General features: G+C 35.5%; 1 protein-coding gene across 3 annotated transcripts in view; it reads left to right on the top strand.

The window, feature by feature from the left end:
• Positions 1–14,535, top strand: part of NIPBL (NIPBL cohesin loading factor) — a 184,207-nt gene that overhangs the window by 107,750 nt on the left and 61,922 nt on the right. For all 3 annotated transcript variants that reach the window (XM_088153054.1, XM_088153055.1, XM_088153056.1), the window contains exons 12-16: positions 1,604–1,804; positions 2,738–2,809; positions 2,903–2,992; positions 4,751–4,854; positions 5,282–5,368. In XM_088153054.1, the coding sequence (XP_088009180.1) occupies positions 1,604–1,804; positions 2,738–2,809; positions 2,903–2,992; positions 4,751–4,854; positions 5,282–5,368 (554 nt within the window). The remainder of the gene's footprint in view (positions 1–1,603; positions 1,805–2,737; positions 2,810–2,902; positions 2,993–4,750; positions 4,855–5,281; positions 5,369–14,535) is intronic.

The raw sequence follows: 14,535 nt of genomic DNA, 5'->3' as shown, positions 1-14,535 counted from the left end.
ATGGTCGTTAAGTGAATTCCAGCAAAAAACATCCATTGGGGAAGCTGGATTTGCTTAAAGACCACATGATTCACTTAATGACTGCAGTGATTCACTTAATGACTGTAGTAAAATAGTCCTAAAATCAGATCTGGTCATATGGCAACTCACTTAACAGCTACCTTGCTTAATTACCAATTTTCTGGTCCCTACTGTGGTTGTTAAGCAAGGACTACCTGTACTAAACCTAGAAAACTATAATGTTCATTAAATAATCTGATAAACAGATTCTCTACAGTAGATTATAGGCAGATGTACAGTGGTACCTCGGGTCATGAACGCTTCTGTTCACGACCAATTCGGGTCACGAACAGCTCCGTTCGCAAAATTTTGCTTCTGTTCGCGAACGCTGGATTGGGTGACGAACAGGATCCGTGGCCATTTTCTCTCCCGTGACACGTGGTCGTGACTTCCTGTAGGGAGGGGGACTCTCCCTCCAAGCAATAACCGCCTCCCCACCCGCCTTCTTGTCCTCCACTCCAGAAGTCGCGTCGAGCAAGGTTAGCGTTCTCTCTCTTCGTACTGTATTTTGTTTCATATTTTTGCGGTTTAAAAAAAAAAATACATATGGTTCAGAACCGATTAACCGTAATTACATTGAACCTTATGGGAAAATTTGATTCGGGTCGTGACCAATTCGGGTCGCAACCAGAGTCGCGGAACGAATTAAGTTCGTGAACTGAGGTACCACTGTAATTTAGTAAGGCAGTAGTCAATAAGCTCACTTTTTAAAAAAACATGAAAGAGGATGCAGAGGTGTAATGGGACAGGAAGCTTTAGGATCAAATTAATGTGCTGTGATTGGAATAGATCTTGACTCTGAGAACTTGAAAATTTAGAATCAAAATTGAATATAAAATAGGATTTGAGCTAGGGCTGCAAATGTTATGGGAAGACAATTTTGTATAGCTATTGATACAAGGTTTCAAATTAGCAAAATAAATATGAAATCTGCATGTGCAATGGGATATTGCTTTTATTATTTATTTAAAACCAAGCTATTCTGCAGCAGAACCAGTTGCAGAAGCAAAATTATTAAGCTAAAATTAGGTTGCAAGATTTCCCTTGTGGAAAAGAATAATTTTCTGTGGGATTTATCCCAAAAGTTTAAGTAACTGAAATTAAAACTGGGAAGAAAAACATTGTGGTAGCTAAGCAAGGCATAATTAAAGACTGAACAGGCATTTTGTAATAGACCCTGAAAATGATAATTTTTAAATCTTGAATATTAGAGCCCTGGCATTTGGTGCTCTGAAACATCCTCCTCCTGGACTCTTTTCTTTTTTAGTAATTGTTTTATATAGGTTTTATGTAATTGAATTCTTATTTATTGTTTTAATGAGTTGTAAGCTGCCCAGAGTCGCCCATTAAGGGGAGATGGGTGGGAATAAATTTGATGATGATGATATGATTTTTAAAATTTTCAATAAGATTTACAAATTGGTTTTTCTGAAATTTTTCCTCAAAGACTGCTGCTGTGCCAAGAAAGAATTTTGCATGTTTTATTTCTCATAACTGAAGCTTTGTAGATCTCGTTTGCGCTGATAACAGTGTTTATTTCTAGCTTCCCGGAAAAGACATAAAAAAGACAGAGACGATGACAAAGCCTGGGAATATGAAGAGCATGACAGACGTTCTGGAGATCATAAAAGGAGTAGCCATTATCATGAAGGAAGGAGGAGTTCTGGTAGCAGTCGATATCGCACTCGAAGTCCAGAAGACTCGGACATGGATGATTATTCTCCTCCTCCTAGTCTCAGTGAAGGTAATAGGACTGCCCGTCTCCAACTGTTTCTGCCAGCCCAGTAGGTTCTGGCAGAGTGGGTGCACTCCAGGTCCCCTCTCTTAAATAATACCACCTTTTGATATCAAGGAAGCATGCCTTCCCTGTTGTGGCTCTCGCACTCTGAAACAGCATCCATCCAGAGATACAGATGGTGCCCTCTCTCCTGGGATTCCAAAAAGCTCTTAGGACCTGGGTTTGGTCTCAGACCTGGAGCCAATGTGTGTGTGGGGTTCCTGTTGTTGTTTTTTGTTATTGTTACAGTTGTTTTAGCCTAAGCTGTCTGTGGTGTATGTTTTTAACTGTTTTTATGATTTTGTAAGCTGCTCAGTCTACTGGAGTGGGCAGCTATAACAAATTTAAATAAATAAACAATAGTCCTTTTATTAAATTAAGCTGGCTGATATGCCAACCTTCCATATGAAGATCGAGTTTGTATTTGCTCAGAGAGGGTGAATCTGTTTCACACATCCTTTTAAAGTGCTCACACAGGCAATCTGAGCTAATACACCCACTCTTGAGTCTAATAAATTATACTCATGATGAGGAGATTGAGGTATTCTTATTAAATTACCAATACCCAGGTGTTTTGAAGGCAGTAGCAAAATTTTTATTTATAGTCTTAGCTTATAGAAACTGTTTGGTGCCTTCAATGAAATGTTAACTTTATAATGGTTCTTCCTTTAATATATGCATGTACTATTACACATGTATTAATGGTGTGCTGTATTTTTAAATTCTGTGACTTGGTCTTGGACTGTAAATAAATAAATATTAAATTTATTTTCATACTATTTATTTAGATATATTATAAACCATCAGTTGAAAAACATTTGTATAGTAATATATTGATATAGAAAATAACATTTCCTGCAAATATTTCATTTTATAAACTTTATATCTTTATATTTAAAGTGGCTAGAAAAATGAAGAAGAAAGAAAAACAAAAGAAAAGGAAAGCTTATGAACCAAAGTTAACTCCTGAAGGTATTTTATTTTTTTAAATGTCCCTGCTTTGATTATTTAATTGCAATTAATTATTCATGACTCAAACTATATTATATTGCCTGGGTTTTGTAGAAATGATGGATTCTTCTACATTCAAGAGGTTCAGTGCTTCAGTTGAAAATATTTTGGACAACTTGGAGGACATGGATTTTACTGCATTTGGTAAATACTTTTTTAAAAGCTTTTTTGGTAAATACTTTTTTAAACCATACTGTTCCCTCAGCTCCCATGACACTGGTATTTTCTGTTCTAAACTGGTCTGTGTGTGTATGTATACACACACACACACACTTTTGAGACTAATTCTACCATCCTCATCTACAGCTATTAACCTGTATGCCTCACAAAGAGTAATTAGAATTGGTATAAAAGGAATTCCTTTTAAGATCTGTTGGGACAATTGAGTTTTGTTGTGAAGTACACTTTTCCTAAAGTGTTTTTTCATTGGCCCAACATCTAAATGTTGCTAAAAGTTGTATTGGGAAATCATAACTCTGGTGTGACTAGTCATTCATGTGATCTGTGGCATTATATGTGAATGCAATCTTTGACTTTTTGAAGGAGTTGATGACATACTAATCATAATATGGCTATTTTGCTCCCAATTTATGTAGCCAAAAAACTGACCAATGAATTCCTTAAGACCTACTGTATTGTCAGCTCAAGTATACAATATCTCTTGGAGTACCTAGTCAACACAATAAGCTAAATAATTGAGCAGCAATTGATTTTGAAACACATGAGGCTGTGGGAAGGGATGATTATTTCATAGACACATGCATTTGTACTTAACTATAAACTCTGATTAAGGAGTCATCATGGGTACATCCTGTTTTTGAGAAAATATATGGAAGTGTATTTTGCTTAATCTAAAAGTATATAAATATTTGTCATAGATTTAGGTATAGTAAGAAACCCAGGACACAGGCCGACTCCCATTGTGAAAATGTTTCTCTGCACTTTGGGTGCACAGAAATAAACTTTTTTCTACAATAAGCAGTACTAAACTTTAATATATATACCAGTTCATTCTACTGTATTGGACTCTCCAATTCTTATTCTTTATTTTTACTCTTAGCCTTATTTGTGTTCTTATTCTGGTATTCCTATCTTTTAAGTTGCTTTATACCTTTCTTAATTGGTTTCAACTCTATCCCATATACAACTCATTCCTTCCTCTACTTCTTTCTTATTCTGTTCTGTAATTCATAATTCAACACCCCATTTTACATTCCTATATTTATTGTTTTCCGTATCTATTTATATTCTGTTCCCTTCTGTGTCAAGATTCCAGAGTATTCCTACTAACCTCTCTTGATGTTCCCTGTGCCATCTCTCTCTCTCTCTGGCCTGGCCTTCCTGATATTGGTACTGCCATGGCTCAGCCTCTGGCATCCATTGTGGCTGCTTGGGCTCCAGGGGAAAAGTGGTGTGTGTGTGTGGATTTTCTCCTCTGTCCCATACTTCTTCTGGACATAATCCTCCCTGGGGCCTAGCCCCATGATAAAGCCACTTAGCTTAGAGTGGCATAGCAATCTGAGTTGGGGGAGTCAATTACCATCTTCATTACTTACTTCCTCTCCCAGATCTCATGCTGCAATCACTGAACATATATTTTGTGATGCCATCCTGCTGATGCCATTCTCTTCCCCTTCAGCACTGCTACAGGTTTCTCCAATATCTGCTGGGGCCATTGCTGCCATTTCAACCTTCAGATGCTGGACAAATATTTTGCTGCTATAGCCGTTTTCTTTCATTATTAATTTCTGAATCCTTGTCTGAATAGGTTTGTGGCTTTATACACAAAAAGAGAAAACCAGAGAAATAATTTTGTGAACTTTATTTCTATACTTTTGTAATAAGGCTGTCATTCAAGTACATTAAAAGGAAAAGTGAATGTGTATTCTTTTGTTTTTTCAGGTGATGATGATGAAATTCCTCAAGAGTTATTACTGGGGAAGCATCAACTAAGTGAATTGGGCAGTGAATCAGCTAAAATTAAGGCCATGGGCATCATGGATAGGGTAAGTTACTGTTTTTTTAAAAATGAAGACATAGTAAATATTTATGAGGGACTTTCACAGATATTTTTGGTTTGGAATGCATTTTGATATTGAAGCCATTTGGGGGAGACTGAAAAAAAATGTCTCTGTTTATCCTTATTTTATGTTAAAACAATTCTACTGTTTGTTGTGTTTCTGAAGTAGTCCAGAGTGAACTCTGTCTGGTCCTTGGCAGGCTGTTAAAAAAAAGAGCTAATACTGAGCAAAATTGAACAATTTCATTTTACTTCAGAGCTATTTCATCTCACTTTTGGCAAAGACATGAAAGAGACTCAATATGACAATACATGATCTTGGTTTGTCCAATCCATCTAAATGTCAAAAACAGAAAAGTAACAATGAATTAATTTCCTTTCATGCATTTATTGTTTGTTTGGGTTTTTTTTAGCTTTCAACTGAAAAAACAGTGAAAGTTCTGAACATCTTAGAAAAAAATATTCAAGATGGTGCAAAGCTTTCTACTCTGCTTAATCATGTAAGTTTTTAAAAAGGTTGATAACATAGTATTTACTTATTAATGTTCTATCTCCTGAAAAAACTGCAATTAGTACTACAGTTTTAATATTGATATTTAGTTGTCAGTATCTTACTAGAGTTTTTTAGATTTTTTTTTTATTGAATGAGTAATTATTTGACATAGGTTTGAACACCATTTGAGCATTCAATATTAAATGCTTTCCAAAAGTACCTGAGTATTCAGTTTTTAACAGCATATAGTGAACAAGTGCTTTTGATTATGATTTTAAATAGATACTCTGTATTCCTAAATATATTGCATTTTCTTCTAAAGGTGCCCAGAGCATGTTGGGATATACACATATAATTTCATTTTCAATAAATGGGCTGCCTATATGTTCTTAATTCTCTTTGCTTTTTTAATGTTTAAATGTTCATTGCTAATACAAAAAAAAAACAACCTACAGAAAATAAGGAAAAGAAAAAGTCAAGCAGACAATAACATAATATTATAATTAACATGTATTCAGTTTTAAACAGTAAGTTAAACCTTGCCCACATAGACCATATTGTTCAGTATTTCAATTTCATTAATAATGAGATAATTCAAAGGCTGGAAGTAGACCCATTTTTTCAATTCAGGATTTTAGGTCCAGATTGATAATTTATTTTCAGTTATGCAAAATTATATTTTCAATTATACTCCAAATTTGATTAGTCAATAATTCTTCATGAACTGATAAATTCCAAGTTTTTGATGTATAGTTCAACATCACATTTACATCTTTAAACTTATTTTTCTTTCCAAAATTGTATTAACAGCAATGTGAATATTAGATCAAACCAGGACAACTGTAGATCAAGCCCAAAACATATGTTTCCTCTCAAATATATTACATTTATAGAATAAGAAGATTGATACTCATCTCTTGTTAAATATTCCATGAGGTGCCCAATAAACATAAACATTCTTTTTATTTTTTTTTATTTTAGTAGATACTTAACACAAGAAGAAAAACAGAAAAGAGAAGAAAAGAATGTAGAAAATAGATTTACAAGCATTATGGGATTAAATAAAAATCAGATCAATATGCAATATTTAACAATAGCCAGAATAATATGAATTATTAAAATTTAAAAATGCAAAAAAATCTGTCTAAAAATTCTATTTCTGTGTAGTAAATTAAAAATTTAAATATTAAAGTCTTATGCTAAAAGAAAACTAAACTTTGAATGCAGTACAAGCTCATAAATAGAATTACAATCCAAGAAAGATTTCCAAATGAAATCAAATTCTCAGTCAGATTTTGTTTCAGTCACAGGGTTGTTTTTTGATATCAATCTATATTCCCACAACTTAATTTGCCATTTTTTATGAAGGGAATTATACATGATTTCCAATGAAAAGCTCAATATCCTGGTAGTTGTTACCATATACAAAGCCAATTCAATAAACATTACAAATATTTTGATTAATTAATTGCATCTTAACATCATAAGAAATATTTAACATCTTTAAAACACAATACTATCGGTTTGTCATAATAAGATATTCCAGAGTTCTTGCAAATGCCCAGTATCCATTTTAATAATACCCTTTAACCTTCTGTAGAAATAAGCTGTAACTTTAGTTTCTTCCAAAGTACTTTCCAATACAATAAGAATATGGGGCTTCAGATTTTGAAATATCAAAAGATGTTTTAAGTAACTCTGTCGTCATTCTGCAGTTTTAGACAATCCAGTTGTCTCAAGTACTCAAAAATATTTTTAAATTGAAATTGTCCCAAAATGTCAGTTTTCAGGCAAGCAGATTTTGAATTCTGCCCCAAATGTCTTTCAGCCTTCTTTCTAGTTGTCCCTGTAATGGGGTTTGAAGTAAATCACTGGAATTCCACACAGACACAAAAACAGAGGTTATGCAATAAGCCCAATGATAACGTTGAAAATCCAAATTATATAAATCTATACTGCATTGAACTCATTCTTGTCTTTATAATCTTAATCTGACAGTCCTAATGGTATTGGTATCACAATGTTATAGTTTGTGTTGGTAACTTAAATTTTAGTAATTTCTCACAGTATACAGATTAAACTACTTTCACAATGTGATGACTGTAATTTTATTATTGAATTTTATTTTATGCTGGTTGATGATTGAAATAAATAATTTTTGAAAGTTGAAAGCCTGGAAAAGAAAAAGTGGGGATTTCTGTATCTCATCTTTAAATGTCACAGGATTAATTAATGAATTAATTCTGAATCACAGAATAAATTATTCCAGTAGCAAAGATAATTGAAATCAATGTATTTGTTAGAGGAAGAATCATTCTCTATCCTCCTAATTTTAAGTTTATATTATATTTTAAACTATAATAATTTGTTCCTTTTCAAGTAAAGAGGAGATTACATGAATATATATTATTAAATCTAGCCAACTGGTATGTCTGTTTGAATGTAGCCAAATTTTGTTTTAAAGTTTGTAAAACCGATTTTAATCAGCATACAGGTACCTCGCTTAACAACTGCCTTGTTTAGTGACTGTTCAAAGTTATGTTAGTTCTTAAAAAGTAACTTTACAACTGATTCTTGCACTTACGACTGTCGCGGCATCCCCGTGGTCACGTGATCGAGATTCAAGCACTTCACAACCGGTGGGGGTTTACAACTGTCACAGTGTCCCGCAGCACGTTTGTCATTTGTGTGCTTTACAGCTGGCTTCTGACAAGCAGAGTCAATGGAGAAACCAGCAGTAAAATTACAGGTCGTGGTCACGTGATGTCTCGCTTAACAACTGCATCGTTTAGTGACGGAGTTGCTGGTCCCAATTGTGGTAGTTAAGCAAGGACTACCTATATTGATTTAGTTATTATTGTTTATTTTTATCTTCTTTTATTTTGTAAGTTTTAATTCTACCTTCTTTTAAGTGGAATTCTGGTCATTAACCATATAAAGGGCTGACTGGCCAGCTGCTATAAATAAAATTGCTAGAATATTGGGATACTCATGTAAGATTGAAGCTGCCAGAATCTGTGTTTCTGTTCAGTTTCTCAGTTGTGGAATCAGTTCTTGGCTATATAAGTAAAATAATTTATATGGCATGTTTATTTGCAGTATTCTAAATCATTGTAATATAATGGAAACCCTTTCCTCCAGTATGTAGTAAGAGTGGTTAATGAGAAGGAGCTTGAAAAATTCTAATCATTAAAACTTTTCACTGATAAGCAAGTAACATACCCATGTGGTATCTCTGTAAATTGCTAGTGAGGACTTACAATTACATAGCCTATTGAAAGAAGACATGATATAGCACATATCTTGTTTCCTTATCTGGTAATAGATGAAGCTAAGCTCACATATTGGGTCACAATACTGCAGGGTTACTAGTTTCTCTCATCACTATAAAGGGAATTTTTAAAAAAAGATCCTTGAAGGACATCACATTGGGATGGGGAAAACAGCAACTAAAAATTGTTTCTAGTTCATTTATAATCTGTTATCAGAAAGGTATTCCCCCCTCTCTTTCTCGAAGGAGAGAGCAGAAGCCTTTTCAATTTATTTAATTAAATTCCCTGGGATATTTAACTAGAGATAGCTAATCTCTCTCATCAACATTCTTTAACAACATTTAACACTTCAGGCTGGAGATTACCTATCTGGCTTGGTTTTTCATGTCACAAATTTAATTTACTGTTGATATTCTTTCAACATTGCTATAGAGTTTCCATTTATTTTCAAAAACATTTAACCCATGGAATAATATAAATTGTAGGAGAGCCATATTAGTCTATGGTAGCAAAACAATGAGGAGGAGTTTAGTAGCACCTTTTTTGACTAACACATTTAGTTAAAAGGCTTAAGCTTTCGTGAGCTAGAGCTCACTTCATCAGATGCATGGAGTGGCTAAATTGATGTAGGATTTAAATTGGGATGAGGTGTGGAAAGGGGGAGGAAGAAAAGACAGGTTGATAATGCAGGTTGCATGTGAGACAGATTACAAGTACCTTATAAATTAACAATTGTAATACGTTAAACATCCATGTGTTAGTTGAGATCTTTGAGATTGCCTGAAACTTTTTGTTGTCTGTGAGTTAAGCAATCTCTTGTTTAATGCTGGTGTTGTTTTGTTTTTCAGTCTTGTTTTTCCAAAATGGACACTTCGAGGTCTGCAACGTAGTGTCCTGGGAGGTTGAAATGCTTTCCTACTACTTTGTCTTTATTTTGAGTCCTGATGTATCCGTTAATTATTTTGTGCCAAGTTTACCCCATTTGTCCTAGGTAGAATCCAGAGGGGTTTTGCTGGCACATAATGTCATATATTACAGTAGAGGAAGAGCCTGTGAAGATGCCTCTAATCTTGTTGTGTACTTGTAATGGTGCTGTAGGTATAGATGTGGAGGCAAAGTAGGTATCTGGATTTGTTGCAGAGTCTAGTTCCCATGTTAACATCATTGTTTCTTGTTGTTTGTGAGAATCTGCTTCAGGTTGTGTGCTTCTCTATAGACAAGTATGGGCCTACCACCCATGCCTTAGAAAGTACAGTATCATTCCCCAGGATACACAGTGCACTGATTGTGTGTATTGAGTAAACAATGTGTGATTTTAACAACATAGTACTGCCCTAGTACAGTAAAATGTAAATGCATTTTAAAAGCTGTGATCAGGATATCAAATTATGCATATGTATACACCTTCTCAGAGCCTGGAAATTAATCAGAAGAGCAATATAGAGAGAGACTAAAGGTCCACCAGCAATCTGAAGTAGAGGTTTTGGACTTGGCATTTTAAAATGCAGTCTGGTAGCGCAATGGGGCATAAGAGCATGTACAAAGTACCCAGTCTTGAAATACTCAGCCCAATACTGTAGCAATAGATAATCAGGTAAGCAGAAAGGCAATGGCATGAGATTATGAAGGTCCTCTTCTGTTTGGGCTGTGGTCTGTGATTTTGCTGTGAAATCCATGTGGATTTCCATGTGAATCCTGTGCTTGTGTTGTGTTGTATGGTCCCAAAGTGAGGCACCCTATAGTACCTAGTAAGGTCGGTGCTGAGCGCATCATCATTGGCCAAGTATGAAGGGGGAGGGTGAGCTATAGGAGGGGGTCTGTGGAAGAGGTTTATTGAATCTCACTTCATCTCAGGTGGCTAATGATGAGTGAAGCTGCACCATGCTTTATTCAGGTGAGTCAGTTGTTTCTCTGTTTAGAATAGATCATCATTTAGAAGGTGGTGCAGAAACTGAAGAGACATTGAAGTAAGCCACATAAATCTGTGAATCTTTCATGCAGCATGAACCAGTGACTTGTCCCAGTATGATGTGCATAGGCAAGTTAGTGACTGCGTCTGTGTGTGACCCAAACAAGTTCATGTCTGCAGGATAGCTCTCATTGCTTATGATCGGCCACATCTGCATAGTAGACAAATGCTTGTCAGTGGCCTTAATATTAAGGAAGATGAGTTGCTCTACCAAATCGGTGTCCTGGCTTAAGCACTGTGGTGCCCAGGAGGCCATACTCATGATTAAGATGCTGGTTAATGGATGAGATATATTGCTGGGCATTAATGCAAAATGGAGCATTTTTTGTTACTGGTCAAGTCAGTATGTAATGCCTGTGTTCTTCTTGACCATGTACCACACACGCCTTTCAAAGAGGAGAATGGCATGCTTGGACTTACCAAGGAGAATCTCTTGCTAAAATTGGGATTCTGGTTCCTGCTGCTGAGGTAGAATGTCTGCTGGGTAGTCTACTCTTCTGCTTTGGGTTTTGTCCTCTCCTCCTTTCCCCTTCTTCCACCTAGGTGACTTTTGATACTAGGAGCTCTCTTCACGGGGGGATATCATCATTGCAGATGATACACTTGTCACCTAGACTTGCATGTCACCAAAAAAATTTCAAGCAGTTCATAACTGCAATGGAAGTTGGGCTATCAAGGGTCTGTCCACCATGGAAGCCAGCTTCTCCCTGAGTTCAACATGATCTTTTCTAAGAGAAGAACCAAGGGCAGGGCCTGGCTCAATGCACGAATCTCTTCATTTAAGAAGTGTGCTTCAAAGAAAAATGGCTCAAGTGGGAAGCTGAGGAAACATATATCTGAGTGTATAGTCATGTCATGCATGGCATGTCACTTTCTTGAATTTAGTAAGATGAAGTTCTGCTGGGTAGGGACATTCTGAAGGACCAAGCATTGGAAGTAAGCTAGGTTTAACTGCTGCTCATCTAATATCTGCCTGTTCTTGATGCTCAAATGAAAATACTCAGGAGTCATATAGTTTATACAGTTAATTCCCCCAGTTAAGCTGCAGTGGTAACCATGGTACCTGCTTTAGCCCACTACCATCATATCCAGGCACAATTTGGGGGAGGGGAGGAAGCCTTCTCTAGCATTCCCTCAGCCTTACCCATCACACTGCGGCTGTAGGAAGAGCTGATATGTTTCTAAAGTCAAATTTCTGTGCACCTGTCACTCTTCAATTTAGTTGAGCAGCAGACTTTGTTGTGGACCTCTGTCTGACTTTTGTCTACCTCTAACTGCTCCTCTTGTGCCAATGTGGGAATAGGGTTTTTATAGAAAGAAATATATTCCTAAACTGTGGGGAGGAAGAGGGACACCATAAAGGAAACCAAAAAAAGATTTGTATGTGTGCTTTTAGCCTAGTGAGCAGTACAACAGTATTGTTAGAACTAAATCACAGATAACATTTAACTGGAAGAATTAAGAAGAAGAATTAAGAATTCCCCCAATTAAACACGCATACCTTATTTGGAAAGGGATTTCTTTTCCTGAGAGGATGGGATCTCCTTTTAAACCTTAAAGAGGAATTAATTGAAAAGCATAGGAGTGGAAAATCACCTCTCTTTCTTTCCTTAAACTAATATCCATTACAAGGATTCAAAACTAGAACATTTGTAGGGGTAAGCAGAGATCTGCAAAACACAGAAGAATAGTGAAAATGAGTGAGCAAAAGTAATTAAAAATAGGAGAAAAAATATGCAGCTAAATCTAGTTTATGCCAGTGCTATTCAGTATGCCTCTTCATATCTTTCTATCCTGGTAAACCATGTTTGCTTCCACCATACCCATACACTGCTTCATGTATAGCCTTTAAATTTCCTGTATCTCTTTTGTGAGGACTTCATCAGCTCCTTTGAACCAAGAATTTCTCTGTTTTCACTTTCTTTTCAACCCATGCACTCTTCATACATTTGTTTTATGTTTTGATCCTCCTCTATCCTCTCTGTACAATCAAACTATCTCAACATAGTTCTTTTGTGCTGGTCACTCACTTTTCTGTTTAGTCCACATTCATTCTGAACTCATTTATTGCATGCATGTTTCACACACACATTAAACAAGTTGCACAGCCACAACTTCATATTTTAACATTTCTTCAGTTATATAATCAATTCCTGCAGCTTATCCATTTTTCAAGAATAGAATAGAACAGAACAGAACAGAACAGAACAGAACAGAATAGCTTCCTTACCAGTTTTTTTTCTTGGTCACTAAAAATAAAAAAATATTTTGAAAAGAACTTACTCAAATAGGATAGGAGTACCATGAAGGTTTCCTAGAGACAGGTAGCTATGTAATGAAGTTGCTATAGCAGCAGCAGTGCATTCAGCCTGTTAAATGTAGTTGCCTTTTCCAGCAACAAGAGTCTTGATCCAAATGGCTCTTCACTTGGCAATGTACTGCTTTAATGACAGCTATTTGGAACAATTTTGCATCCTACAGATTTCCCTGTCCAGTCTAAGCAATGAAAGTAGGTACATGACCAGTTCTTCTGACTGTATTGTCAGTCTATAAAAAATGTAAAAACAAAAAAGCAACCAAATTATAAATCTCAGTATAAAAATCTGATTGCAGCGTTCAGTACAATAGAAGCTTGTTGTGAGCTTGAAAAGCAACTTTCAAACATGAGTGTCTTGTTTCAAATTAAAATACTCAAAATGACCATTTCAAGGTGGAAATATTTTGTACACACTAAATAGGGCTGAAATTGATTGGCTGATGCCCTAAAGTGCTGGTAAGTTTTATTATACATGGCAATTCCGTGTGAAGGTGTAGATTGAGCAACTAAAGTACATTCTCAAATTTTGTATGTAGATTAAAATTCACCTACTTTTGGTTAGCAGAACTATTAGCTTATTATGCAGAGTACTCATGATATAGAAACATAGGAACTTGCCTTACACTGAGTTTTATCATTGCTTTGTCTACCTTAATTTGTCTATATTGAGTAGCAGTGACTCTCCGTAATTTCAGAGAGGACTATTTCTTAGCTGTTTGTAGACATCAGGTATTGTATTTAGATATTTGCTTACAAGCTGTATTCTATTGCTGAGTTGGGCCCTTCCCAGCTAGGAGAAGGAATTCCAGAATCAAATCCAGAAGAAGATAATAGCAAATTATTTATGTAGTTACCAAGAAGATTATACAGATGTGGCTGAAATATTGGGCGCAGATGATGATACCCCAGATTGCAAGACACCCCTCTTCTAGTTACTGGGGAAGAGCTTTCATTATAGATGATGAAGTTCATAGATTAAAACTACAAGGAAGTTTCATTGCTAATGGTGCCCAATTGAAAGAATTGGATGTTTTATAAGGGTGATTTGAACATAGAATATGAGAAGCATGAACCAAGAAAACCTTTAAATTGTCAATGTGAAAATGAAGCGTACAGGTAGTCATTTAGTGACCACAATTGGGACTGGCAACTCAGTCGTTAAACGAAGTGGTTGCTAAGTGAAACCACAGCTGTGCTTATGATCTTACTTCAGCCTTCCTTTGCTTTGCAGACATGCGAAGGTTGTAAATGTGAGGATCGTTCATAAAGTTATTTTTTCATCACTGTAGTAACTGAACAGTTGCTAAACAAGGCAGTTGCTAAATGAGGACTAACTGTACTTAGATGCTTGGGAATAAATTAATTTAGAAATTATGTAGAAATAAAACACTTTTAATAGCAGAAATTAATTATGTTATTTTAGATGTATGTCATGGGACAGCACAGCTGGTAACAAACTAGAAAAATATGTTTAAGAATTTTTTTTTTTTTCACAAAAATCATGAGGGGAGAATACTTGATTTAAAGCTATTGAGTGGTTTTTAAAACTAACTCAGATTTTTTCCATATTGTTGCTGTTTAGAAGCAAATTTAAGGCTAATGATCTTAATTTTTTG

The sequence above is a fragment of the Python bivittatus genome, unplaced genomic scaffold, assembly GCF_059951505.1.
Source record: "Python bivittatus isolate LINGU-HERP-01145 unplaced genomic scaffold, Pbiv_v1 ctg000570_np1212, whole genome shotgun sequence".
In the NCBI taxonomy this organism is placed as follows: domain Eukaryota; kingdom Metazoa; phylum Chordata; class Lepidosauria; order Squamata; family Pythonidae; genus Python; species Python bivittatus.
This window is presented reverse-complemented; position numbering and strand designations above follow the sequence as displayed.